The sequence below is a fragment of the Panicum virgatum genome, chromosome 4N (genome assembly GCF_016808335.1).
Source record: "Panicum virgatum strain AP13 chromosome 4N, P.virgatum_v5, whole genome shotgun sequence".
In the NCBI taxonomy this organism is placed as follows: Eukaryota; Viridiplantae; Streptophyta; class Magnoliopsida; order Poales; family Poaceae; genus Panicum; species Panicum virgatum.
In genome coordinates, this window is record NC_053148.1 from 3015551 (window position 1) to 3043336 (window position 27786).

Here is a 27786-nt window from a genome sequence, read left to right on the forward strand (position 1 = left end):
GTTCATCTGAAATAGATTGAATTTCAACTGGCCAGTGAGCTTCCAAATTTAGCCACGCCCACGACAACCTGAGCCCGACAATCAGACAAGATCCGAGGGCTGAAATTCATCCAAACCACACCCTTTAAAAATCTCGACTCCATAAACCCTAGCAAACAAGCCCTCGGCTCCTCCCAAAACACGCGAAAACCCCCTCTCCCGCCTCCACCCATGGCGTCCCTCCCGAACGGCGCCGCCGCCGCCGCCGGCTCCTCCGGCGCGCACCCGGTGGATAAGGAAGTGGACTTCGCCAACTACTTCTGCACCTACGGTTACCTCTACCACCAGAAGGAGATGCTATGCGACCGCGTCCGCATGGATGCCTACCACTCCTCCGTCTTCCGCAACACTCCCCACTTCGAGGGAAAGGTGAGGAGACCCTTGACACCCCTTAAAATTTCGATTTTTTTCCAGCAATTCGGGTGTCTGATTTGATGAATTTGGCGGATCTGTCACTGTCAGGTAGTCCTTGACGTGGGTACTGGGAGCGGCATCCTTGCCATCTGGAGCGCGCAGGCCGGGGCCAGGAAGGTGTACGCTGTCGAGGCGACTAATATGGCGGAGCACGCGCGGGAGCTCGCGCGTGCCAACGGCGTAGCGGACATCGTCGAGGTGATACAGGGCACCGTGGAAGATGTTGAGCTGCCGGAGAAAGGTGAGCCTTAATTTCTTGATTCTTCTTCTTACTAGGGTAGTGTGGTTCGTCAATTCTGAATCGACGGTAAAAAAAAGAAGTAATCTGTGTCGCAAACTCGCAATTGGAAAGGCACTCCAACCATATGAGCTACATACTTTATTATATCATCAAGAGAAAGTTTCTAATCTTTAATTGAAATATGGTAGTTACCATGTGTCAAGTATTGACTGTTGCATCCTGAACTCGTGTAATTTTGTTACTCTACGTAATGAAATCAGGGCTATGCCCGTGTTGGGGGAAAAAAAGTATTGACTATGTTTCTGTATGCTGTTTGGAACTGCAGTTGATGTAATTATATCAGAATGGATGGGCTACTTTCTTTTGAGAGAATCCATGTTTGATTCTGTCATTTGTGCGCGTGACCGGTGGTTGAAGCCAGATGGTGTGATGTAAGTGTATGCTGCAAGTTATGTTAACAAACACTATCGAGCTTCTTCTTAAATAGAAAACCAAATCCTTTTTCAATCCTTTTGCTCATGCACCAACAACGCACATTTACTTTGTGTAAGATCATTCTTTTTGCAGGTATCCTAGTCATGCTAGGATGTGGCTAGCGCCCATAAGAACGGGTTTGGGTGACAAAAAGATGGAAGACTTGGATATTGCTATGGATGATTGGAATCTATTTGTTCAGGACACTCAAACTTATTATGGGGTCAATATGAATGCTTTGACAAAAGCATATCGTGCAGAACACGAAAAATACTATCTCAAGGTACATTATCCTTATTTCTTCTAGTTCATTCTGCAGTCTTGGAATGTAAAATTCATGGATTTTCTTAGCTTGTGAACACCTTATATCTTTATTAGCAAATTATGTATCTTCTTTTTTTTTTCTCGAATATGCAGGAGAGCTGCATATCATTGCATTAATAGAGGAGAGTTTTGGCCAAAATAGCCATACACCACACTCACTCACACAACACACACACACACACACACACAAACTGACACAGACACTACACACGCTCCAAAAACAACGAGATATGTATCTTCTTTTAAGAAAGTATAATGAATGTGTTATGCCCTTCTGAGCAATTGGGATAACAATTCAGAATAAAATTATCCTTTTCGCTTTCTTGAAATACTTCTGATTAACTGTTGCTTACATAGTTAGAGGCCTATATTACTATCTCAATTGAAATTTGAGCTCTGTTATTTCATTTAGCTTTTTCATCTTATGAAGCATGCCCTAGATTTTTTCCTAAAAGCTCTTGCTAAGAAATCATCATGCAATAGTAGTCAATGACTAAGCCTGTATGTTTCATGGGCCTTTGCTGCTCAGTTAATGCCCACATGATTGTATTCTTCTGCAGTCTTCGATATGGAACAATCTTCATCCAAACCAAGTCATTGGCCAACCTGCAGTTATTAAGGAAATTGATTGCTTAACAGCCACTGTTGATGAGATTCGAGAAGTTAGAGCACAAGTTATGTTGCCAATCAGCCTGGAAGGAACTAGATTATCAGCTCTGGCTGGATGGTTTGATGTTCACTTTAGAGTATGTCAAAATTTACTTCAGCTCACTTCATTTTATGACAGTGTTACGACTCAAGGAAGGTGCCCATTATGTTTATAATAATTTCAGGGTAGTACGCAAAACCCTGCAGTGGAGGAAGTTGAGTTGAATACAGCTCCAGATGAGCAGGGGGGGACTCATTGGGGCCAGCAGGTTGGTTTTCTGGAATCATTGTTGGGTATTATTCCTAGAATTATGAGCTTAGCTTATCGTTAGGAACTTTTCAATCATGTCTTCTCCTTCAGCTTGTAAAACGACTCATAACAAAAGAAAATGTGTGAATAGAAGGAAAATAAAATTTTGTTTTCTTTTTTGAATTTTTATTATAGGCAGGAGCAGGGAGCAAACCTTCTCTTGCAAAAAAAGGAAAGAAACTTATTTAAAGATACATGTTTATTTTTCTGATATTAGTCTATATAAGAATGTTTTTTATTTATTTGACATAGTAGCATTTGCAAAACAACACTCTTTTCTATTGATTGTGTCATTATTTAAGCGCATGACATTCTAAAAGTAGTTTGCTGGCCTGAAAAAATTCATCAGTCTCCGTTTTCTTTTGAAGGTATTCTTGCTGACTCCACCTCTGAAAGTATCTAAAGGAGACAATGTTAATGTTTCCTTCTCGATGGTTCGCTCAAAGGAAAATCATCGACTGATGGATATGGAGTTCACCTATGAATTGCATGAATTCTCTGGCAGGAAGCATCCAGCAATCACAACCAAGATGTACTTGGAGTAGAGCAAGGTTCGGTTCGCAAACTCTAATTTGCTTATGAATTTTGATTGTTGAATTTATTGTTTTTGTTATTGTATCATATGCAAATGCATTGTGGGGATAATGAAGATCAACATTCACTATTATTTGAGAATTTGCCACTGATTCACTCGTAGTGGCATATGGTTGCTGGTACCACCACTTGAAGCATACTGCATTGCTTTTCTATTGCTAACATGGCTCAGCCTAACCCTTGTTCATTTTGTGATTTATGCTTTGACAGAATACTGACTAGACCTGGTTCATTCGATGAAAGACGGGCACCGATTACCAATTGTCCGGGTGTCGCTGTCGCTGAACCTTTAAATCTTTGCTCAGAAGCTGAGCAACTGTAATCCCTAGTATGATGTGTGGTATTCATACTGGGCTTAAGGCCATGATTTGTACAAGAAGACCATGAGGCATGATGTAGTGCCAGAGATTTTGTTGTATTGGTAATATCTTATTGTTCGATTACTCGAGTAGTGGAGCCATTGCTTCGTTGCTGCGTTGTCAGATTTTGATCCACAGTACGGTATTTATTAACTTTGTGTACAAAATTTTGTTGCATTCGATCAAGTTTGATAAATCCATTTATAATGGCAGAGCGTGATGCAGTTGTTCATCGGCCAATGTCCAGCCACCAATACAACTGGTGAGTGTTGCGGCTGTGTTCGCTTCAGATTGCTGCTGCTGACTGGGCTGTTGCCATCGTCTTTGTGAAGAACAGTGATCACCTGTGTCTCTAGTATAAAACTTGGGGGTAGAGACGTTGCATTGTCTACTTGGCTGTGTTTTCCCTTTCAAGTACGGATCCCTCGACGACGGCATCGCCGGACTCCATGGGCGTCACAGTCGCATCATCAGCCGGCAGCGGCAGCTACGCCCGCATCTACGGGCAGACAAGCTTCGAGGACCAGTTCCGCATGGCCAAAAGTCCAAAATGCAAGACGAGACCAGACCGGTTCTCGCCAAGATCGGGAGGATCTACGACCAGGTTCAGCTCGACAACGAACTGGTAGTTGACAACGGCGGCTTCTGCTTCGGCCTCCTTGCCCTGCGACCAACATCCTTCTGCTCTTCAGTCCTCCGCGTGCTGGACGGTACAAACGGGGAATCAGACACGGATCTTCAGCTGAAGGAACTGTAGGAATTACAAATCAGTAACTTTTTTTTTGGAGGTTATCTATCCCGAATCGCTGACATCAGAAAATGACGGGTGCTAGCAAGATTCTCGACTTATATCCAAGTAATATCTCGACCTGCATTATGGCAACTGCCAGCATTGATCAATACGGAGTTGGATGAACGGCTGTAGAAATTTTGCCGAATTAGATCGCTGTACTACTGGAATCTGGCACAAAATTTTGCTGGGTTCACCTGTTCTTTTCAGTGTTCACAACCCCAAATTCGTCATATCATTTCATTCAGAGTGGAAGTGGTACATCATGGACTCAGATGCCTTATTAAGTGACCGATACATGGCACCTCAGCACCTATTTACATCCACAATACATTACAGCGTATCAACGTGTAAATTCTTTACGGGGCCTAATCACCAAAATAGCACCGTCATTTTAGTATTTACATGCACATTTCTGACATTACAAACGTATCATCCTGTAAATGCTTTGCGGGGTTCACCTGATGCCCAAAATAGGGTTTATAGTATGCAAAGCGCAAACACAATGTTGCCTTTACCGTCACTCTTCGGAGTAGGAGTAGTGCATTTGGCCACCTCCCACGACAGGTTCAGGTTCAGTGTTCTTCGTGTCAAACTTTTGCACAGTACGAATTGATTTTAAATTTTCTTCTTGTTTCCGTTTCTCTACTTCATCAACAGAAGTGCATCTCGGTGACGCCCTAGGAGGGTCAATGCGGTTGCAGCTATGTGATGAGCAGTTAGGCCAGCCAAGTCGAGTTGCTCAGCGAGTGATGCGTGTTCAATATACCTGTCTGGTAGCACAATGGGTCGCCACTGCAAGTTACAAAGAAAAGAACACCTTGAGATTAGCATACGGAAACAACAGATTGACCGAACACTAACCTTGAAGTTACTACTGATTAGCACATCAAGAGGACTGGGTCTGGAGGCTCCATTGCAAAACACAGACCAAGTTTCGATCTGGGTAGAGTAGTTACAAAAAGCAAAGCAAAGAGGAGAAGATACCTTTATTCGGCCATCAAGTAGACCATCGAGTGAAATAAACTGAGAGACATGCGATCCAAAGCCGCCAACTGTTCCTTCTTCCACTGTGATAAGAAAACTATGCTGCTGACATAGCGTTCTGATTAGATCAAGGTCAAGTGGCTTGCAAAATCTTGCATTTGCAACTGTTGCCTGAATGCCAAAGTTTGATAAAAGAGAACGAGCAATTAAGCATCGCTGGACCACCTCACCATAGCCAAGAAAAGCTATCTCTTTTCCCTCAACAAGAATCTCTCCTTTACCAATCTGAAAAAGGGCACAGCGGCCATTACAACATACATTTCAAATTTTTGTGTTCATTGTTCATGATGAACATTCATGGAGCTTAGATGAAATGAAAAGTCATGTACTTTGCAGAAATAAGCAATCTTTTGTTTTTCAAAGCAATGAATTGCTTTATATTTTGTAATGGTAAGAAATATATAGAAATTGTATACTGTTTGTAACATTTATCCTTCCTGGCAATAAATTACGGCAGATGTGCTTGAGTATGATGGCATGGCAAAATAAATTGAAAGGAACCTACCTGAAGTGGATTCCCATACGTTAAGGTGCCACTAGTCCCAACAATGGCACCCCTAGGATACCGGAAGCAAATAGGTCTGTCCTCAACCATTGCAGCTGTTGCCACCATGTCAATAAGTTCATCCTCGTTAGATGGTGACATGACAATCATGTTTGGCAAGCAGGACATGAATGTTATATCAAATGGTCCTGAATTAGTTGGGCCCTCAGACCCCACCAGACCAGCATTTGTGATAGCAAATCGAACTGGTATCTTTTGCATGTCCACATCTTCAACTATCTGCATAGATACGAGATTTATAAAATGTGATGTAATAACAGTAGAGTAGCCTTGCAGATTTACCTAACTAAGCAGAGCTTATGCCCATACTAATTTAGCAGTAGTATGTGCTGGAACCTGATCATATGCTCGCTGAAGAAATGTGGATGGAATTATGCAGAAAGGCTTTAAACCTCCACAGGCCAAACCAGCAGAAAAGGTAACAGCGTGTTGCTCAGCGATGCCTAGGTCAAAAAATCTGTCTGGGAATCTGGACTGGAATAAGCGGAGTGATCGATCCATTCCCATGCCACCATGAACTACCACAATGCGCTTGTCATTCTCTGCTTCTGCTGTTAATGCTTCTACAAAGCAATCATTATATGTCCTAGAAAGTCCAGTTTCTAAAAAATTAAGAAGATCATGACTTGAGTTTGGAGGCCCTGTTATCAGTAAAAAGAAAGTTAATAATCCATAAAAGATTCCTCGAATTCATATAGCTTATATATGCAAGGAACATACATTTTGTAATGAATCTTAAAGGACGATAATACCACAATTGCTAACATGCAAAAGGATCAACATAGCACCAGTACACTCCTAGTGTACTAATTAGAATGTAGATCTAAAATGAACATGTAAAATTTGAGGCTGACATTGAGCCCAAATTAAATGCTAATCATGACTTGCATACATGTGATTTTTAAGAAACTTTTTTGGCATGAGTACTTCCATTTCCTTGTCTTCCCATCTTTCTTCCTCCCATACATGAGGAACCCCAGTGCAGTATTGACAGAGCAAGAGAGTTATAAAAGAAAAACACTAAGCATGCCTCCTAATTTAGCAAAATAAAATTAAAGAAGCACACATATTTTGACTGTGACCTGTATCACAAACCTTCGTCATTTGGAGTTATTTCACTCCTAATATTTCCACCAGTGTCAATTTCAGTCCCAGTAATTACATGTACCAGTACTGGACCAGTTGAATCTAGTGTTGCGACTTCCTTTAATACACAGATGAGATCATCAATGTTATGCCCATCAATAGGACCGATATAATATAATCCAAGTTCTTCAAAAAGAGTTGCTCCATGAGGACCTATCATACCACGAGCATACTCGTCAACTTTGGCAGCAAACTCATGCATTCCTTTGCCAAACCATTTAGTGAGTCCCTAGGAAGAAAAGTTCAAATATCAAAATAGGAACATTCATATAGCATAAGGCTACACCATAAATCTCAAAGTAGCAAGGACAAAACTTTTTCAGACAGAGAGAAATCAGAGCTATAAAATTACAGGCATTCTGAAAGGTTCAATGCTGTGTTCACAATACATTCCAAAGGGATATAAACATTTACCTTTGCAGCCTCCCTAAACCTCCTAAATCCTTTGCTGGATTGAATCTTGCTGACAGCACTAGAAAAGGCATTGACTGACATCTTTGGCTGGCCATCAGCTTTAGGAAGCAAGGAGTGACAGCTATCATTTAGAATAACTACCATGTTGGAATCGAGGAAACCAGCATGACCCATTGCCTCATACACCTGGCCAGCCATGGTTGTCCAATTACTTATAACTGTCACTATTCGATTTTTTCTCCCATTTACATCCCTTGCAACCGCCATCCCTGATAAGAAGTAACTCTCAAACTATAGGAAAAGAAAAGAAACCTTAAAAGACTGTACAAAACAAGTAAGATTTAGGAAATACTGAACAGAGCTTAGGTTTTAGATGATTAATCTGTCTACTGTAAACAATTTATACTGTGAGGATTCCATGCAATTTCACACAAAAATAAAGAATAGGAACTGACAGCACAAAGCATAACAATTTATATCAAGATCTATCCTGAAAAAAACTTAGTGCTGCAGACATAATTGGATTTGAAACTAATCCAACTTTGTTGAATTTCTCATACAGACAGACCATCAATTGAAAGCATATAAATGGAAAAATACTAAGAACTCCTGAGCAACATGTCAATTCCACATGCAAAGAATATGTCTCTTGAACTACATACACAAAATTTGACATGCAAAGACGGTGATGAACAAATAGAGGCAATACCAAGGCCAGCAGAAAGACTATTGCATCCATGTCCAGCACCAAACGGATCATACTCGCTCTCAAATCGAGATGTAAAACCAGAAAGGCCGTTTTTCTGTTGAATAGTATGAAAGAGAGAGCGCCTTCCTGTGAGAATCTTGTGTGCATACGCCTGTTGAAAGAGGAAATTATTGTGGGAAAAGAAAATGACAGAAGATGAGAAACTTGAGCAAAAATGATATCTGATAGCTCGAAACATTAACACAGGGATGTCTTACATGCTGACCAGCATCCCACAGTATCTTATCCATTGGTGCATTGAACACATAATGTATAGCAATTGTCAGCTCCACAACTGAGCGACCAGGACCACATGGCTGGCATTTTCTGGACATTATGAAAGATATTTCAGAATGAACTTCATCAGCTAACTGCTTGAGCTCCTGTTTTTATTAGGTATGCAAATGTCATTTTTTTTTCTCAAATCATAGATATTACGAGAAAGGAAGCCCAGAAGAGGTATGACTCTGACGACCTTACTAGATAGATTTTTCAAATGAATGGGCGCATCAATTGTGTCCAGGATCGGAGTAGGATCCTTCTCCCAGAAAAAATCATCAACATTAGGTAATGCGGCCACTCGCTGAGTTAAGCCCTGCACAAGAGTTGCACTATCAGATCATAAAACTCGGGAATTTTTCTCCAAGTCCGTAACGGCATATACAAAGTCCGGAACTATGCATCGACTCCGAAACTGAAGAGTCCCTGCGATTTACACATTGCAACGCTCGAAAGAGCATACCCTTGATGGCGAAGCAGACAACGTTTGGCAGGGCGTCGAGTTTGTCGGATTGCACCTGGAATACCGCAGAGGATGGAAACGGTAGCTTGGGGAGTGAAGCACGGCAAACTCGTCATAAACTAGATTGCGAGCAAGCGGAGAACGCAGAAACGCCGTGTCCATGCTGGAGCCGGCCGCGTTAGCGGGTGCCCCGAATCCTGCGATTTGACAACCAATTTAAGAAGAAAGCAAAAAACCTGAATTGGAGGAAGACAGCTGAATCTGACGAGCAAGCAGCTTCTCCCCCCTCCCAAAACCAACAAGCTGCCAATTAGCTGAAACACAAACTGAAATGGCCGCGGCTACCTCAAATCCAGCTTCCCCTGCTCCTCAAACGGGCAGAAGACGCCGCCGCCGCCGTCTCTCCTCGCGCGGGACCGGCGGCGATGCGGCCGGATGCGGCGGCTCCTGGAGCCTTTCCGTGGGGGGCAGCAGGCCAGCAGCCCTAGCTCCGATTTGGGTGGATGCGGAGTGTCGCGCTGTACCGGCGAGATGACGGAGAGACTAATCCAAGCAGAAATTTCTAATCTTTTTTGAGTCCTAGTTAATTGGTCTTGTCTTGTAATGATATTCCCTCCACGTCGGCTTCGTAGTGCGGCGAGCTGTAGCCAAATTGAGGCGCCTTTTGCAGTTTTAGCTGTACGCAGTGGGACTCGCTACCCTGCTCTGTAAGGATTTAGCTGTAAGGATTTAGCGCACGCATAGCGCACCTTTTTTTTTTTTTGTGCTGCAGCGGCACTCGCTACCCCACACGCTACCGTTGCGGACGGGGCTCCCGCGCGCCAAAGCTAGCGCGGTAGCGGCCGTCCGCAACGCGGCGACGTGGTGTGGGGCCTGTCGCCGGCAGTTGCACCCCATCCTCCTCCCGCGCCCGTTGCCGCAGCGCTCCGCCGCGGCCGCCGAGCTCCATGAGCAGAGGTGGCGGCTGTTTCTCCGCGCGGCCCGCCAAGGCCCCGCGCCGGCGACGGAGGACGAGGGAGGAGGGAGAAGAAGGGAGGAGGGAGGCGGCGGTGGCGGCCGGATCCGTCAAGGCCGCCGAGGGGGCCGGCCGGAGCTCCGCACAGGGAGGAACAGGGGAGGGGATCTGGCCCCACGCCTCTGCCTCGCCGCGCGGGCGTCCATGCCGCGCCGAGCTCTGCCACCGCCGCGGGCGGCCGTCCCGCGCGCGCCGGGGGGCAGGGGGGCGGCGGGAGCAGGGGCCACGGCGCGACGAGCCCCCCGCCTTGCTCGCGCGCCACGCCCCGCCTCGCAGCCGCGGCGCGCGCCCCACCGCTGGCCTGCGCACCGCACCTCTCGCGAGTCCCACCCGCCCGCCGCAACGCCGTCCCGCTCGCGGCGAGGTGAGCCACGTGTGGCCGCCGTGGAGGGTGGAGGCCCGGAGGGCAGGCGGGCCCACTGTGCCTGCGCGTCGGCCGCCCCGCCGTGGGAAAAGGGAGAGCAGGGGCGGGGGCGCCGCCGCGAGGCCCGCCGCCAGCTCCCCGTCCGCCATGGCCCTGCGGAGGGGGGGCGAGCGCCGCCGGAGTGAGGGAGGCCGGCGAGCTCGAGGCCACGCGCTGCCCTCGTTGCCACGCACTGCCTTCGCCGCCACGCGCACGTCTCCGCGCAACGAGGTGGCCATTCCGCCCGCTCCGGCCGCCCCGCCGTGGCAATTCCGGCCGCCCCGCCGTGGCAGCCCCGCCGCCGAGCTGCCCTGCAGCCGGGCGTTTCGGGGTCCGGCCGCCCTGCCATGGCTGCCGCTCAAGGGCAGGGGCGAGCGGCCGTCCCCCGCACCGGCCCCGCACGCACGCGCGCTCGCCTGCCGCCGCCATGGCCCCGCGCGCGAGGGAGGGGAAGGAAGCCCCGCGGGCTCGGAGCGCCGCCATGGCCGCCGCGGCGCGCGGGCCGCCGCCTCGCCATGGCCACCGCGCGACGGAGGGAGGAAGGGAGGGAGGAAGGTCGCCCCTGCGAGCCCGAGGCCGAATCCGGCCGCTGGAGCTCGAGGGAGGAGGGCGCGGGCCGCCGCCGCCGCTCGGCGAGGTAGCAGGGAGGAGAGTGAGGACGGAGAGGGAGGGGCGGTGGCAGTGGCGGAGAGGGAGGGAAGGGGGCGGAAGGCCGGCGGGGAGAAGAGATGGGGAGGAGAGAGAAAAATGGGGAGGGAGTGGAAAAAAATTGAAATGTGGGGGCCCATGGCGTGGTGGTTAATATAGAGAGGAGATATAGAGAGTGGATGGGTGCGGAAGAACGAGATATAGAGCAGAGAATCTTGATGACCAGGATAGAATATTCTGTTTAGAGAGTGAATTTAGAGAACGATGAGTGCGGAGAGCCTTACGCGACCAGGTTAACGGGCCGTGCCGTGCTGCCCGTCAGTGCCGCGGTGTCGGCTCAAGTATGAGCCCACGAGCTATTTTTTTTTGTCAGGCCGGCTCGAAAAGCACAGTGACTCCACCATACCATACTCATACCGTCCGTCGCCAACATGGAAAAGAGGGAGGCGGAGCCATGGAGGATATGGAACGGCCGACGGAGGGACGGGATGAGATTTTTTTATAAAAGTACCTGTATTATACGATAAAGAAAATGCACATCCGCACCATGCAGGTACACGAACCCTGGAAGGTTACAGAGGGGGACAGTTGTCCCAACTTTTTGCACAAAAGACCCTAATAAAAAAACAATTACAATGAGGTCCACTGGATCTTCTGCGCCTCCTGACCACCACCACCGTCGTCCTCCTCCGTCAATGCTGAAGCCATGGCCGGAGGAAGAAGCTGACAGCAGCACCACCGAAGCTAGCAGAAACCCCATCGCACACTAGCTTTGGAAAGAACCGCAATAGATGAACTCCATGAAGGAACCTCGGTCGGGGACGCACCTCGGGCTTCTGCAGCCATGGATCAGTGCTTCGCGCCGACAAGCAGCAAGAAAGAAGCACCGAACCATCCACCTCGACGCAAACGAACCCACAGCTTCCCCTCTGCGAAACTCAACCGACGCACGAACCGCCGGAGAGCAGCTTCCAAGAAAGAGGTCAACAAGAACGGAGAACGAACCTGCTGCCGCAAGTCGCCACCCCGAATCAAGGGACCCCTCCCTCACAGGCCTCTCACCGGCGCGGAAGCGAACACCGGCGAAGCGGAGACAAGGCCGGAGGGACTTATTCCACGGCTGCGCCGCCGCCGCTACCTCGCCGACGCCGCCCGGAAACCCTACCCTAGATAACCTAGGACCTAAACTACAACCTAATCTACACCGCCCAGCAGAGAACCGGAGATCCCCCTCGCATCCGAGGCCCAGAGGGCCACCAGAGGCGACGGGGATCAACGGCCTCGCCGGCGGGAGCACGGGGAACTCCCCTCGCGCCTCGCTCAACTGTAGCAGACGGGAGGAGAAGAAAGGGGAAAGAGCGGCCTCGAAAGTGAGTTAGTTGGTCACTTTCATTGCGGCGCGAGGGACGGGATGAGATAAGATTGTGGGGAGGGGGATTGGGAGGAGCCGATGCCCGAGTTCCTCGTACGTGGGTTGAAGTGGAGTGAAGTTGACGGGTCATTTCGGGCTAGAATCTAAAATCCGAGTCGGGTCGGGTCGCCTGCTGTGCTATGATAACGACCCAAGCACGACACGGAGTACCGTACCGATCCGAGCACGATGAACATTGGGCTGGGCCATGATTGGGCCGGGCTAAGACTATAGACATGGAAAACTACAAAGCTTCACAACTTCTAGCAGCATTGAAGAAAAAAACTTGATCTGCGGGGAGACCGCCTTCACGTCATTGTACTAATAATAAAAAAGATCTTCTCGCACAGGTCAAGAAAACATGGTGATGAAATAGGTGATGGATGCTATGATCTCACATCCATCATAATTCATAAAGGTGAGGCTCATTGTTCAAGCCTAGGAGCCTTCCCCGATATTCTCAAATGATTCCCTTGTAGTTGAGACCATGGACGACTATGCAGCAAGGCCGCTTTTGAGACTAGGAAGCAGATATAAAGTGTGGGCTTGCAGTTGCAGCCATGACGCTTTGTGCAAACAAACGGTTGCTCCGTAGACTGTAATTCAGTGCAAGCTACCATAAAACTCTCAGGGTGGTTTAAAATTGTTGTCGATCTACCTTTGACCCCAATCGAGGTTTTGTCTTGCCATGAAGGTTGTTGCACCAACTGCAAAAGTAGTACACCAAAAAAAGTTTATCGTTTGATTTCTGGGAAACTAGTTGCATAATCCATGCTGATTAGCGTGGCAGGTTAACCTGCTGAACCTGTCACAACAGGTAGGCAAGACCTGGTGCACCAGACGCGGCTAATGATAATTCAGACCCAAGAAAAATGGCACTGTGATAGTCGAACCTATTCCTCTGAGCCTGAATTCGCCAATGATGACTCTACTTTAAACAATGATGACTCTAATGATAAATTAACGCTAGAGAAATGCAGTGGGTTCAGAATCGGAATCGGATACTGACAATATGATGCGGCAGTTCAAACCATTGGTTACAGTACTAACAGAACCCTGTTCAGAACACACAAATGTTCATACTGACAGAATAACTACAGGGCAACATGCTTTATTATGCTCTTCACAACCAGGCTAAAGCAAGCAGCCAAGCAGGCTACTTGATTTTGAGGTAAGAAAGACAGAGGCCATCTCCATCTCCATCAGGCCTTCTGAAGCAGCAGGCGGCGGCCTAGTTGCAGCAGCAGCAGAGGCAGTCGAGGCAGCACTCGCAGGTCTCGTAGCAGCAGAAGCAGCACAGCGCCGTGAAGATGCTGCGAGACAGTTGAGCAGGCACATGAGAGGAAGCAGAGTTAGTTCAGCACAATGGAACCTTCAGAAGTAAGGGGGAAAAAATATACCCTGCCTTCTGGCAAAGAACAATGTTAGCGAGCATCGATTTCACGTGCAAATAAACAAAGTCAACCGAGAACTTGAATAATAGTGGATAATGCTGGATGGTGAAAATTTTGATCATTTTCTTTTGCTACTAGTATGTTGACTTCGGGAGGTGTGTGATTAGCTTGGTTATCCTCAGATCTACAAGCGCAACTGCTCAAGTTCTTGAAGAAACTGGAGTATGCAGAGCAGATAGTCATCAATAGAAAATCAAGCTATCATACTGCAAAAGGATCGGAGACGTGTATTGAGTAGTTTTAATTCTATGGTTCGGGGGGTAAACACAGACGACCGAATATTCATGATCATGGAGGCATGGAGCAATCGTTCAGAAAGGCTGCTCTCTTGAAGCTTCAGATATTTGCAGTACTTCTAGGAAACTGAACCCCAAAAATGAACTAGTAAATAAAGTGGGCAAATAAAGAGTGAAAGATCTGCCAGCTGAAGTTTCAGGCCGCGTAACTGACACTGAACTGAATATCTGAAACTGAATCGGAGTTACCATGCGTAGAGGCAGCCCTTCTCCTCATGGCGCCTCTGCACATGGTCGAAGTAGGACATCTCCTGCGCGGATGGAGCGTTGTACATCTTGCCTGACTTGGTGGTGGTGAACTACTCAGCTAGTCAGCTGATGGACAAAGGAGAGGGGAGGGGCAGCAACTGGGCAAGGGTTCCTTCGATTCTATCCTGATCTTCTCCTCTCTTGGAACTTGGAAGGAGTGGTGGAGAGGACAGCATTTATAGACCGGGGAGGAACCGAAGACAGGGTGTACCGTGCGCCCGGCGGTTACTATTCGCTGTTCCCACCGGTGTCACAAAGACACAAGCACACGGGCGAAAGGGACGGTGGTTGACAGTAGGACTCCGTGTGCCCCACCTGCCAGCGATGGTTTGCTGAATTCGTGTCATCTTTTTTCTACGACAAAACCCCGTTTGCAAAGCATGAATTTCACACAAAGTGGCTAGATTTCTGCTGGAATACAGACAAAGTTCTAGTCTTTATTTCCGGCGCCTTGTTATTTCACTCGGGATATTTTTCATAGACTTCTCTTGGAAAGACCGAAAGAGGCAGTCTTACGTGACAATCAGTTCTCAACTTCCGGTAGGCTGGAAAAAGGTGCAGAAAAAGGTAGAAGCCCGTGGTCCCAGAACATCAACGCCAACTAGCCATCGATGCGCGTCACAGGAACAAGATCCTTCTTCCAACTTGCCTCTCCATTACGAAGCTGGGGGTCATGCCCGCTATGTGTAGTTGTAACACTGTAACAGACACTTGCTGTGTACTGGCATATTGCTAGTACTCGTTGTATTCTACTACATGGTAGCACCAACCATGCTTTGAAGAAAGATATCTATCTCTCTCTCTCTCTCTGGTGGCTCTGAACATGAAAACTTGAAAAGGTACTGAATCCGAACCCCAAAGTTTCTTCAAAAAAAAAATCCCAACCCCAAAAGAAAGAAAGATAAAGAGTGCCGTATATGCATATGCATATGATTTACTGAATTCAAACTTCGATCAACTTGCTTGTTGGTCAACTACGGTTCTGAACCCCTGCAGTTCCCTAGCTCTGAAACCCTGGTAACCAAACGGAACGGGCACTAGTACTCCATGACAGCACTACTGAACAAACGGAGGAGGAGATCAAAGAATTAGATCATCTCACTCACCAGCCGTAGAGACAGCCCTTATCCTGGTGCCGCTTCTGGCAGTGCTCGTAGTAGGACATGTCCTGCGGCGGCGGCGCGTTGTACATCCTCGCTCCCTTTCTTTTTCTTCTTCTTCTTCTTCTCCTCCTTTCCTGCTAACCGAGCTCTGCTGCTAGTACTGCACTACTGCTTCTACTTCGGCTCTCCTCAACCTTGTGCAGAGCAATGGATGCAGATGGGTTCGTATTTATAGACCAAATTAAACGCAGGCGAGGCCACCACTTGTCAATGCCAGGGGTGTGTCACCTTGGAAGCACCCTTGCATCTGTCATGTGAAGACAAGAAACTGGACGAGGTGGGTTTTTTCTATCTCTATATCTGCATGCATCCATGACGTAGTTTCCTTCGCATCGAAGAGTTGTACGCCATGGTTATTCATTTGTTTAATGATAAATCCTTTAGATATACATATAGACTAATCTGGCAAAAGTTCAAAACAACACTCAAAGTCCGGCACAGATTGATGGTTTTTTCCCATAATGGCGCAGATGGATGTAGTTTAAGTAAATCACCAAGTCAGCAAAGAAAGAGATGCCCTTGCATTTACGTATACCCGGATTTTCGGCTCATCGCTTCAGTTTTTCACCTAACCTGCTATGGATGCTCATCCTATGATGTCATTTCATTTATTCTGTCCCTTGTTAAAGAACATGGGTCCCTTTATGTTGTGAAGGTTAAGTGGGTTCGGTATCATTGTATCCTCAGTGAGCTTTCTTTGTGCTGAAGATATGAATGATCAGGGCTGCATTAATTTGTCGTGTGCAGCCAGAAGTTTCAGTTCACATTTTGTGTGTTCGCCTCTAGGCTCTAGTCTTGCTCATCAACTTATGATGTCACTGGCACTGTCCTTGTCAAGATCATGCGACGCTTTGTGAGGGTTAAGACTTTTAAGTGGATTCTATATCTTGGCATCTTGGACGAGGACATGATCACATGAGGCTTAATTTTTCAGTGGGCAACTGCAGATATGCCTGCACTTTGTGGCTGTGCAGTTTTGCAGGCCATCTGATCTGATTATACATATCCTGACCAACGCCCCTGCAAACTAGTAGATTTTGATTTGTGCCATGGAAAACCAATGGTGCCGTGTGTATCCTGCAACTTGCAAATGCGTACGTGTTAGGTTGGCAGTTAGCTTGCTCGGAATTGATGGCAGAAGGCCAGGATAAATGTCTCTGAATCCTTCCTCTTGTTTTGTTTTTTATTTGGAACCCTGGAGCTTTTCTTCTGATATTCTATTTGCTGCAGACTTGACTGATGAAGATGATATCTCCAAGAGAGATATGAGCGTAGCCATCATCATCTCCAAAGAAAAAAAGGGGCGTTGTGGAACTCGCTGAAAGCTACAGGAATTCGCAAAATAAACGATCCGGGGATCTCTTCTGATATGCTCCAAACCTACTTGGTTAGTATAATCCGATCCTTAGCGCCCTAGAGATGAGAGAAGACTAGTAGCGGCGGCCTCTAAACTACTCTTACCGGTCTAGACCCAAAATTATTTTATTTAAATTTGAAAGTTGCCGGGAGCACTTGCCGGCATGGAAGTCAAGTTGGGCACCCACGCTGACCAATGGGCTGCCGAAGTTGTTGAGTTTCAAAACACAAAAGGTATATAAATAAATTTGTTTTGAAAAATACTTTCATAATAATATAAATATATCACTTTGCTATGAATATTTTTTATAAAATAAGAAGTTAAAGTTAAGCTTTGAGATCGTGTCATTGTCCAAAATGACTTTTTTTTTTGTCTTCATAGTCCTCGAGAACACATTTCTAGAATTTCTTCTCAAGACATCCCCGTCAGTTAACTTCTCTTCGGGATGGGTCGTTGGTCTTTGTGGAGATAATGTGTCAGTCGTGGTGGAAGTATGGAGGGAGTACAACTGTACACACACGCACGCACCCCAGCACCCCTTTGAAATTGAGGTCAGGTTTGGTTTTTTGAGTTTCAGTCATAAGTCCCATCACATCGCACGTTTAAATATCAATTAGGAGTATGAAATGTACTACAAATCTAATTCAAGTTGCGACTTAATCATGATACGAATCTATTAAAACTAATTAGTCATAATTTAACTAGTAATCACTACAGTAATCATCCGTTAAATGTACATTAATTATACTTATAGATTTATCTTGAATCCTAATTGTAACTTATACAATTGTAAGTTGACATCCGATATTTTTTTTCTCAAACACACAGAAGAGCTGCGCATCTTTGTATTAAGAGAGGAAAGAAGTCCAATTACAAATTCATCACCTTACCTTGGACTAAAGTAAGGGATGTAACGACAGAAAAAGGAAACATAGACTATTACAAGCAAAGAAGGGAAGCTGGATCTGACCACCACTAGAACTCCTCTAACCAGCAGCTACAAAAATCCTTCTAGGCTTAAGGTAGAAAGCCCTTTGGCGCTCGAGATTTCCCAGAGAAGAAATTCATCCTTAGTCTGAAGAGCTTCTTGTAAATTAGGAGCAGCTCCATCGAATACGCAGGACATCCAAACATTCGATGTAACAGCGGCTGAAAACAAACATAGCTGGACCGCCGTGCGACACCAGGCCCCGACGGGTGGCCTGACCACTGGCAGCGTCCACCACCACAGAGCTTCCAGCTCGTTCGCTAGACCCAGAATTATTGGCATCGTCCTGTCCTAGTCATCGCAATCCGCGTTCCGTTGCTGACCGTGACCAGTCATTGTATACGTACATGTGCCCTCATCAGCCGGCATTGTCTGCATCGACATGGGCCGGGAGACGGGGTCCATTTTTTTTTTTACCACCGTGGCATTGTCTTCATCCATGCCGGATTAACATGAGCTAACTGACGCATGCCATGCCAGTATGCCACCACGACCTCACGCCGCAATTGACCGGCAGACGCAGGCTCCGTTTGAACCACGCCCGATGGAATGCCATGAACCTTTTTTTTTTAAAAAAAGAATGGCATGGAAACCATGGGAAAGCGATGCTACCGACGGTATGGCAGAACGGGGCAGTGCTCCGGTGATATGGTTCTTCGGCTAGCTGTGGCTGGTGTTTGGTGCTGTTTTATTGTGAAAAAAATACTACTAACTAACTGATTAGCGGTTGATATTATTCATGAATGACAGCTGCGCACGGCCGCCGGGTGGGCCGCGCGAATTGCATGCAAGTCAGCAGAGGCAGGTGGGCCGCGGGAGCTGTAATTTCCTCCGTTCGCTTGACAACCCAGCCCGCGAGAGAGATGGCCTGGGCTGGCCGTCTGCAAATATGAGAGGCGGGGGCCTGGCCGTCGACGACAGTGACACTGACGAAGCTGCTTTGGGTTGATCGACCGTACCGTCTCGGCACAGCATATGCTGCATGCATCGTTGTTGTTAGAGCTGCGCAAGGTGTCGTCTTCAACAATGAAGCTCCGGTTCCGACATTGGTGGCTGCTCCAGCCTCCAGCATTCCTCTTCGATTTTCTCGTGATTCCATGATTGTCCTCTCTCTTTTTTTCCTTAGCGACGAAAACTATTTGTGCCTCTCTTTCTTTCTTCAAGAGATTATTAAGCTAATTGGAGAGCTAGCAGCTAGTAACTAAACAAGTACTCTTACACAGCTACTACACGCACGCATACCACGTGTGAAGCACGAAAGTCTTTGACGAACTTTTTTTTTTTTGAAGTCAGTCTTTGACGAACTTGTGGATCGCTGCACAGCTAGCACGGTAAAAAGCAAGCGCGGGGTCCGGCCGGGAATCAACCTAACCGCAGATTATTGCGGTTACCTACCTACCTCTACCTGTGCGAACTATTGGTTGACGTTTCCGACAGCCAAATTAAGGTAGCCATACTTACTACTATTTACTGCACTGCTGGTACTCCTCCTCCTATTTTTGTTTTACATGTCACTCATTTACTTTATTTGTTCTTAGCTAAATGTATTCAACTTTCACAAAAATTACACAAAAAAAACGTATACCAATAACAAATATATGCACTGTGAAAATATATTACGTACTTGGTAGACTCACTGAACAAATTTGGTGTCACAGATGCTAAATTTTTATGTGCAAGAAAATTTGATCAAAGTTGAGCTAGTTTGATTTAACATAAACTAAATGTGAATGTTCCCACACAAAAAAACTAAATGAGAATGGAGAAAGTAATTGATTATTAGACTCCACAATTTAGACCAAACCAAAACACCGTACCGGTCCGTACAAGACCAAACCAAAACACCGTGCCGGTCCGTACAAGTTCTTGCCAGCTAGCTACCCTTCCTACTTGGACCACGGATGCTTTACCTCCTTCCATTCCCGGCTGGCCAGCCAGCCAGCCCAACGTACGCGACCTCACCGTAGACGGTCGTCCTCTCCCTAGTTCATGGAGCAGCAACAACGTACTGCGACAGCCAGCAAGTAACGCATTTGTCGACAAGGCCAAGTACGCCATGCGGATGGATTCAAACTCGACGGGCACGCACCATGCATGGCGGCCTCCAAGTTCAAACGACTCATAATCCCCATGTCCCGGACAAATTTGACTTGGCCACCGTACGTACGCACCATGGCCTCCAAGTTCAAACGACCATGCATGTAACACCCACGTATTAACCCTCGGTAATTAAGTCAATTAAAGTGTTTAGTTTTAAACTCACACGGCAAAGCACAAACCAAAACATTTCCTGTCAGCCTGGGCCATACCGGTCTGACCGGTCGGAGAGACCGGTCTGACCGGTCTAACTAGCCTGAACCGGGTTGAAGGGCCCCACGTCATTTAAACCTCACTCTCTCCCTCACCAACTCTCTCAGTGTTACCCCGTCGCCCAGCTCCCTCTTCCTCACTCTCCCGTGCTCCCCCTCTCACCCCAAACCCTAGAGCCCAATCCTCCCTCTCCATTGGATTCCAAGGGCGGGGAGAGCTTCAAATCGGTTAAGGATCGTCTCCTCCACGATCTTCTCTATGGGGTGACGCAGGACCGCGAGATCTTCGTGGAGAAAGGAGCATTTCAAGGTAAATCTAGGAGTGGGATCGATCTCTCGCTCTAGAAGGTTTTAGGTGATTTCCTCTGGTCAAAAGCATCCATATGAACCCATGAACTAGTGCCTAGAAGGGTTTTAGAATTTGTGCACGATTTTCGCCGTGTTGTGGATTCTAGGTTTGGTCTGGGTAGGACCGGTCTGACCGGTCGGGTGTACCGGTCTGACCGGTAGGGCCCGGATTGTCCGGCCATTTGTCCGGATACGCCGGATTTTGGGGTGACTTGAACATACCGGATATAGGTCCGGATTCTCCGGACTTGGGAGTCCGGATACTCCGGCTATACGTCCAGATACTCCGGATTTTTGGATTTGAGTTGCACACAGGCCAGACCGGTCTGACCGGTGGGGTATACCAGTCTGACCGGTGTGGCTGGGCTGAGCTGGGGTAAGTAGGTGTTGTTGATACAATTGGTTGGAAATTTATTTGGGTATTGATTACTTGTAATGTTTATAAAATCATGCATGCATTCTCATGTCATAAGCATTTGCATACGTGTAGCGACCACGGCAGAGGAGGTCGTATACGCGGTGGTTGCGGAGCCACCGGAGCCCCAGGGGCAAGCCCCACAGCAGGTGGTTCGCGAGGAGCCGGCCCAAGGCCCGGCTAACCCCAGCGTGGAGCAGCAGACGCAAGGCAAGCCCCGATGCATGCCCTTTTATTTCGAATTATCACACCTATGATTATGTTTCAACTACTACCTGTGCATTAGGTTTAGGATTTGTTTGAAACCCTAGTTGCATGATCCCTAGGTTTCCTCGGGTTATACTAGTATATAGAAGACGATAGAAATGCTACGCTTAATAGAATTCGGTAGAAGTCGAGTGATTTGGGTCACTCGCGAGATGTAGGGGATTTAATTATTCTGAATATATGGATTATGGACTCAGGTAAGAAAGGAAAAGTAATTGGAGACCGGACGGGGGAAAGGTTAGCCCCGCCCGTGTCGGTTAAGGACCGTTCGTTGCCTAGCCCTGTGATCGAGTTTGATTTGTACTAACCGCATGCCGGGAGTAGGAGGTAGTCGAAACCGGTAAGCCGAGTACTACCTTGTTTCGAAAGTACAGAACTTCTACCCACCCCTTAGGGCGAGTCGAGTGGCCGCGGAGAAATGGGATGTATAAGTTTACTTTTGGTGGTCTCTCGTAGGGCTTGGCTGACTATATGCAGGTGGGGCGGTTCTGTAGTTCGAGGCGGGGAGGGGAATGGTTGGCATGTATAGTCCGACGGGGCAAATACGTGCCGTGTTGGTTAGGTCCACCTTGCAAGGTTAAATCGGATCGATCCGCCGTACGTCACATCTCGGATATGAGCACCTTGATCACAGCACCACATCGTAGTGATGCCATATGGATTTTAAGTGATGAGTAGTAAGGTCTACCAGAGATTATTACTCCATGTTGTTATGATGGCTTAGCAGGTGCAAACAATAGTTAAGGATTTATGAATATAGAAATTGGAGCTAAAAGAGGGAAAATAAGGACTTACTATTAGTGCAATTTCTGCAAAAATAATCACCCGCCAAAAGCCTTGCATGTCTAGATACGTGGGCTAAGTTATACCCACTAGTCGGGTAAGCCTTGCTGAGTATTAGAATACTCAGGGTTTGTTGCCACCAATTGGCGTCGACTTCTGCCCCTGTTGCGTCAAGTTCATCCGCCGGGATGCAGAGGGGTGGCAGGTCGAGGAGCGAGACCCTTAGGATAGGGGATTATCGGGTTGCACACTCGAGGGTTGAGTGGTCGGCCTCTCTGTTTTGTTGTGACCGGTCTGACCGGTAGTTCTTGGGCAGGCGCATGCAGGCCGGTCTGACCGGTTAAGCTAACCGGTCTGACCGGTGGTGTTAGGCAGGCTTTGAACAGCAGTGTGGTGTAGTTTTGTTTTAGTGTGAATCCTAGTTGTAATAGTAGTAGGGCCTGTCTATCAAGTTTGTAATGGATCCTGGTTTGTAAAACTATAGCGTTTAAACTCGGGTTGTAAAGGTTGTTTTATCCTTCTAAGTCGTGTTGTGTATTTTCAAGTATTGTTGCGCTTGTACCATCTACGTCCGCCTTTGTGTGGGATTACCGGTGTTGTTTCGATCGGGCCGTGGGTTGAGAAAGGATCGTCAAATTAAGCCGTTAAGCTAATGCGCCCGATGTGTTCAAATGACGGCCATTACGCTTAATTAGAGTTTTAATTTGGCGGTTCTGTCACAGCTGGTATCAGAGCCGAAACGCACTGGGGATGGTACGAGCATGACTAATTTTTAGAGATTACAAATTAAAAATGGAATCCTGACTTAGGATCGGGTGGTATACTAATATGGGAGGGATGTTGATCGTACTAAGCCCTGTGTATATATAGTCGATGTTCGAGTAGAAGATAGATGATTAGTTTTGGTTGAGGGATTTACGTACGATGCTCATGCATCATGCATCATGGCATACAAAATTCTAGTTGCATTTGAAAGTTGGTATAGGAGCTCATGTTTTATACCATGCATCATGGCATCGTGGTTTCCAAATCTGTAGAAAATAAATTGAATTATGGGGTTGGTGCACAGTTAGGACGTAGAAGTTCGTCTCTGCTGGGGACCGGTCTGACCGGTCTGACTGGTTGATCTACGTAGACACCATGCAGATCCATGCAGACCGGTCTGACCGGTTGAGCCCGGACAGAGACCCCTATGTTGTGTTCAAATGATTGAATTTCGGCGATTTCTCCCATGAATCGGATATTAGTTGCGGTTAAGATTTTTCTTAAGTAATAAGAAAAAAAATGTAACTAACCCGATCATGGTTGAATGCAGAATGGGGGAACCACCAAATCCTCCTGAGTTGGCCCAGGCCATTGCGGCCATGCTCACTGGGCGCGACGAGCAGACGGCACTCCTCCGTGAGCTTGTGGTGCAAGGCAGAGCGCCGCAGCCTGGACATCACCACCAGCCGCCTGCTCCAGGATATCCAGAGTTCCTGGCTACTCAACCACCGCTCTTTCATAAAGCGGATGAACCACTGGAGGCAGACAGCTGGCTTCGGACTATCGAGTCCAAATTCACCTTGCACCCGTACAGTGGTGGGGACAAGGCAGGATTGGCAGCCCAGCAGCTAAGGGGTCCCGCGCGCACATGGTGGGAGAATCATGTGGTAATGTTTCCCGCGGACACCCGGTTCACTTGGGCACAGTTCAAGGACGCATTCAGAGCACACCATATCCCTGCAGGGGTCATTTGCAGGAAGCTCACCGAGTTCTTGGCCCTGAAACAGGGCAATAGCAGTGTACTACAGTACTCCCAGGCCTTCAACACACTGGCACAATATGCTGGGTACCATGTAGACACCGATGAGAAGAAGCAGGCGTGCTTCAGGCAGGGGCTTAGCAGCAAGCTCTAGGATCGCCTGGCCATGATCAAGTTTGACACTTTCAGTGAGCTAGTCAATGGGGCTATCATTCAGGAAGACGCCCATCTAGCTCACAAGGCAGAAAAGAAGAGGAATGCGCCGACAGCCGGATCTTCTAGCAGTGCTCCCCAGAGGTTCCGTCTGGTGCAGTCGGGCCCACAGCGAGCCCCCTTCCAGCACTAGTGGGGATACAGGCCCCCTCAGTACATTCAGTCACAGGGGACAGTCGGGCCTCCTGCTCCTCAGCAGAATGAGCAGAAGGTCTGGGTGCAGCAGCCGGGGGTGCGCCCCAATTTGCTCCCGTGCTACAACTGTGGACAGCCGGGTCACTTTGCACGGAACTGCCCAATGCCACCGAAGCAGGGCCAGCCGTCTGGTCAGCAGGGTCAGAAGCAGCAAGTGGCTCACTTCAAGCCAGGACAGGTGCACTATACCACTCTTGAGGCCATTCCTGCGGGCGCACCAGTGATGACGGGTACGTTCTCTATCAACGGACACCTAGTTACTGTATTATTTGATTCTGGGGCATCTCACACGTTTATTAGCAAAGAATGTGTAAGCGGACTGGGGTTAGAAGTGCAGAGCATATCCAGACCATATCATATTCACTCACCCGGGGGACACTTGATTACTAATCAACTCGTTAGACAAGTTCCCTTGCAGCTACAGGGGAGGGTTTTGCCACCCAGATCATAGTGTTGCCAACCCAGAAGATGGATATTATTCTCGGCATGAATTGGCTGGGAGTTCACGGAGTTATCCTTGACACTGCTACTTCATCTGTGCACGTAAATTCTCCCGATCATGGTTCGATGACCTTGTCACTCATGAGCGCCCCGTCGACCCATTCGGTAAATCATGTTGAGAACAAGAAGCTTGAGGACATACCGGTGGCATGTGAATATCCGGACGTTTTTCCGGATGACTTGCCTGGTATGCCGCCAGACCGTAATGTTGAGTTTGTCATTGAATTGCAACCAGGAACGGCACCAATTTCCCGAAGACCATATCGAATGCCACCTAATGAATTGGCAGAATTGAAGAAGCAGTTGCAGGAATTGCTGGATAAGGGCTATATCCGTCCTAGCACGTCACCTTGGGGATGTCCTGCCCTCTTTGTGAAAAAGAAAGATGAGAGCCTCAGGCTGTGCGTGGACTATAGACTTCTAAATGCCGTCACCATCAAGAATAAATACCCACTTCCCTGGATCGACATTCTGTTTGATCAGCTATTCGGGGCTAAAGTGTTTTCCAAGATTGATCTCCGCTCTGGCTATTATCAGATAAAGATTAGAGCTGAGGATATTCCCAAGACAGCTTTTTCCACCAGATACGGACTTTTTGAATATCTGGTCATGTCTTTCGGGCTAACGAATGCCCCCGCTCATTTCATGTATCTCATGAACTCGGTGTTCATGCCCGAGCTAGATCGATTCGTTGTGATTTTCATTGATGACATCCTGATATTTTCTAAGAATGAAGAAGAGCATGCAGAGCATCTCCGTATTGTGATTCAGCGCCTGCGGGAACACAAGCTGTATGCCAAATTCAGTAAATGTGATTTCTGGCTTAAGGAAGTTCAGTTCCTGGGCCACATCATCTCAGACAAGGGGATTTCAGTTGATCCTAGCAAGATTCATGATGTTCTAAATTGGAAGACCCCAGAGTCTGTTTCAGAGATCCGGAGTTTCCTTGGGCTGGCGGGCTATTATCGTCGGTTTGTACCGGAGTTCTCAAAAATTTCTAGACCCATGACTGAGTTACTCAAGAAAGGGGTGAGATTTAGTTGGGACGACAAATGTGAGCAAGCCTTTCAGACTTTGAGAAAGCTTCTGACGTCTGCCCCTGTCCTCGCTCAGCCAGATATTACCCGGCCTTTTGATGTGTATTGTGATGCATCAGGTACGGGTCTTGGCTACGCTCTCATCCCTGTTTATCTTCGCTGAATATTCATCGGTCATTAATACTTGTTGTAATGCGTCAGGTACGGGCCTAGGCTGCGTCCTTATGCAGGATCAGCGTGTGATTGCTTATGCCTCCAGAGCCCTCAAGCGACACGAAGAGAATTATGCCACACATGATCTGGAACTAGCAGCAGTGGTGCATGCATTGAAGATCTGGCGCCATTATCTTCTGGGCAATCCAGTGCATATATACTCAGACCACAAGAGTCTCAAGTATATTTTTACCCAGAGTGAATTGAATTTGCGCCAGAGACGGTGGTTGGAGTTGATTAAAGATTATGATCTGGAGATCCATTATCATCCAGGCAAGGCAAATGTGGTGGCCGATGCATTGAGTCGCAAAGCCAGTTGCAGTTGCACCTCGGCCACAGCAGTGCATGACACATTGTGTCAAGAAATGGAGAAGATGAATCTGATTATGGTGTCTGAGGGTACTATTGCCAATCTTGCCCTTGCACCTACGCTTCGAGATCAGATTGTGGATGCACAGAAAAATAATATGGGTATGGAGAAGATCAGGCAGAGGCTCATGGAAAATGATCCTAAGGCTGCATGTTTTCGCCAGGATGGTGAGGGTGTACTATGGTTTAACGATCGCCTGGTGGTGCCTAAAGATTTGGAGCTACGAAAGCAGATTCTTGATGAAGCTCACCTCTCGAGGTATTCGATCCATCCAGGCAGTAACAAAATGTACCAAGATTTGAAACATCGATTTTGGTGGACGAGGATGAAGCGGGAAATTGCCAGATATGTATCTGAGTGTGATATTTGCAGAAGGGTGAAGGCGAGTCATTTGAGACCAGCTGGTCCCTTGCAGCCCCTGAGTATACCATCGTGGAAGTGGGAAGATATTAGTATGGATTTTATTGTTGGGCTTCCCAAGACCTCAAAGGGGTATGACTCTATTTGGGTGATTGTGGACCGTCTCACGAAGTCAGCCCATTTCTTACCGGTGAAGACCATTTATAGGGCACGGCACTATGCGGAGCTGTATGTCAGTCGGATTCTTAGCTTGCATGGGGTACCCCGGACTATTATTTCGGACCGTGGTGCCCAGTTTGTTGCACGCTTCTGGGAGCAGTTACACACGGCCCTCGGTACTCAGCTCATTCGTAGTTCAGCTTATCATCCTCAGACGGACGGTCAGACAGAGAGGATCAATCAAATTCTGGAGGATATGCTGCGAGCCTGTGTACTCTCTTACAGTAAAAAGTGGGATGAATGTCTGCCACTTGCAGAATTTTCTTACAACAACAGCTACCAGGAGAGTATCAAAATGGCTCCTTTTGAGGCATTATATGGGCGGAGGTGTAGGACGCCATTAAACTGGTCGGAAGCTGGGGAGAGAAATTTCTTTGGGCCTGATATAGTTCAGGAAGCTGAGGAGCAAGTTCTGCTCATACAGAAAAATTTGAAAGCGGCTCAAACCCGCCAAAAGAGTTATGCGGATAAAACGCGGCAAGCTATCTCCTTCCAAATGGGGGATCATGTTTATTTGCGGGTATCTCCAATGAAGGGGGTCCAGCAGTTTGGGGTCAAAGGAAAGCTCGCGCCTCGCTATGTTGGGCCTTTCCCCATTCTTGAGCAGTGTGGGCCAGTGGCATACCGTCTGGAACTCCCTGCACAATTATCCGCGGTGCATAACATATTCCATGTCTCACAGCTCAGAAAATGCCTTCGTGTTCCCTCCAAGATTGTGGATATAGACGAGCTACAATTGGAGCCTGATCTTGTGTATCCCGAGCACCCGGTGAGAATTGTCGATTCTAAGACTCGAGTTACTCGAAATCAAATCAGCAGATTCTATAAGGTTCAGTGGAGTAATCACTCCGAGCGGGAAGCCACTTGGGAGACAGAGGATTTTATTTGGAATAAATGTCCGGAATTGCTACAAACCTACCGAGGTATTTCCAATTTTTAACTCTCAATTTATCACCTCCATTAAACCTCGGGA

The 27786-nt window shown here is 47.4% G+C and overlaps 2 protein-coding genes and 2 long non-coding RNA genes across 8 annotated transcripts; 2 read left to right on the top strand and 2 right to left on the bottom strand.

Annotated features, from left to right (window-relative positions):
* Window positions 1–141: 141 nt before the first annotated feature.
* LOC120669012 (protein arginine N-methyltransferase PRMT10) lies at window positions 142–3610 on the top strand. Its single transcript, XM_039948843.1, has 8 exons — window positions 142–408; window positions 502–694; window positions 1020–1125; window positions 1262–1451; window positions 2053–2238; window positions 2326–2409; window positions 2819–3001; window positions 3255–3610. The coding sequence occupies exons 1-7, from the start codon at window positions 211–213 to the stop codon at window positions 2993–2995; spliced, it is 1134 nt and encodes a 377-aa protein (XP_039804777.1). The 5' UTR covers window positions 142–210; the 3' UTR covers window positions 2996–3001; window positions 3255–3610.
* Window positions 3611–4396: 786 nt separating this feature from the next.
* On the bottom strand, window positions 4397–9544 carry LOC120669010 (probable 1-deoxy-D-xylulose-5-phosphate synthase, chloroplastic). Of its 5 annotated transcripts, none has more exons than XM_039948838.1 (11): window positions 9201–9544; window positions 8856–9052; window positions 8589–8708; window positions 8332–8496; window positions 8075–8225; window positions 7366–7634; window positions 6901–7180; window positions 6142–6446; window positions 5746–6024; window positions 5181–5465; window positions 4397–4988 (listed from the first exon to the last, which is right to left on the bottom strand). In XM_039948838.1, the coding sequence occupies exons 2-11, from the start codon at window positions 9015–9017 to the stop codon at window positions 4839–4841; spliced, it is 2166 nt and encodes a 721-aa protein (XP_039804772.1). In that variant the 5' UTR covers window positions 9018–9052; window positions 9201–9544; the 3' UTR covers window positions 4397–4838. The 5 variants fall into 5 exon arrangements, with proteins under 5 accessions (XP_039804772.1, XP_039804774.1, XP_039804776.1 ...); XM_039948840.1 differs by having other exon boundaries at window positions 7366–7656; window positions 9201–9406; XM_039948842.1 differs by lacking the exons at window positions 8856–9052; window positions 9201–9544 and having other exon boundaries at window positions 8332–8440; window positions 8594–8708.
* A 3768-nt stretch (window positions 9545–13312) lies between these two features.
* LOC120670020 lies at window positions 13313–14522 on the bottom strand. The gene is made up of 2 exons (XR_005673003.1): window positions 14272–14522; window positions 13313–13645 (listed from the first exon to the last, which is right to left on the bottom strand). It is a non-coding gene; the product is annotated as an uncharacterized LOC120670020 (long non-coding RNA).
* A 1839-nt stretch (window positions 14523–16361) lies between these two features.
* On the top strand, window positions 16362–18252 carry LOC120670021. The gene is made up of 3 exons (XR_005673004.1): window positions 16362–16647; window positions 16725–16881; window positions 17680–18252. It is a non-coding gene; the product is annotated as an uncharacterized LOC120670021 (long non-coding RNA).
* The last annotated feature ends 9534 nt before the right edge of the window (window positions 18253–27786 follow it).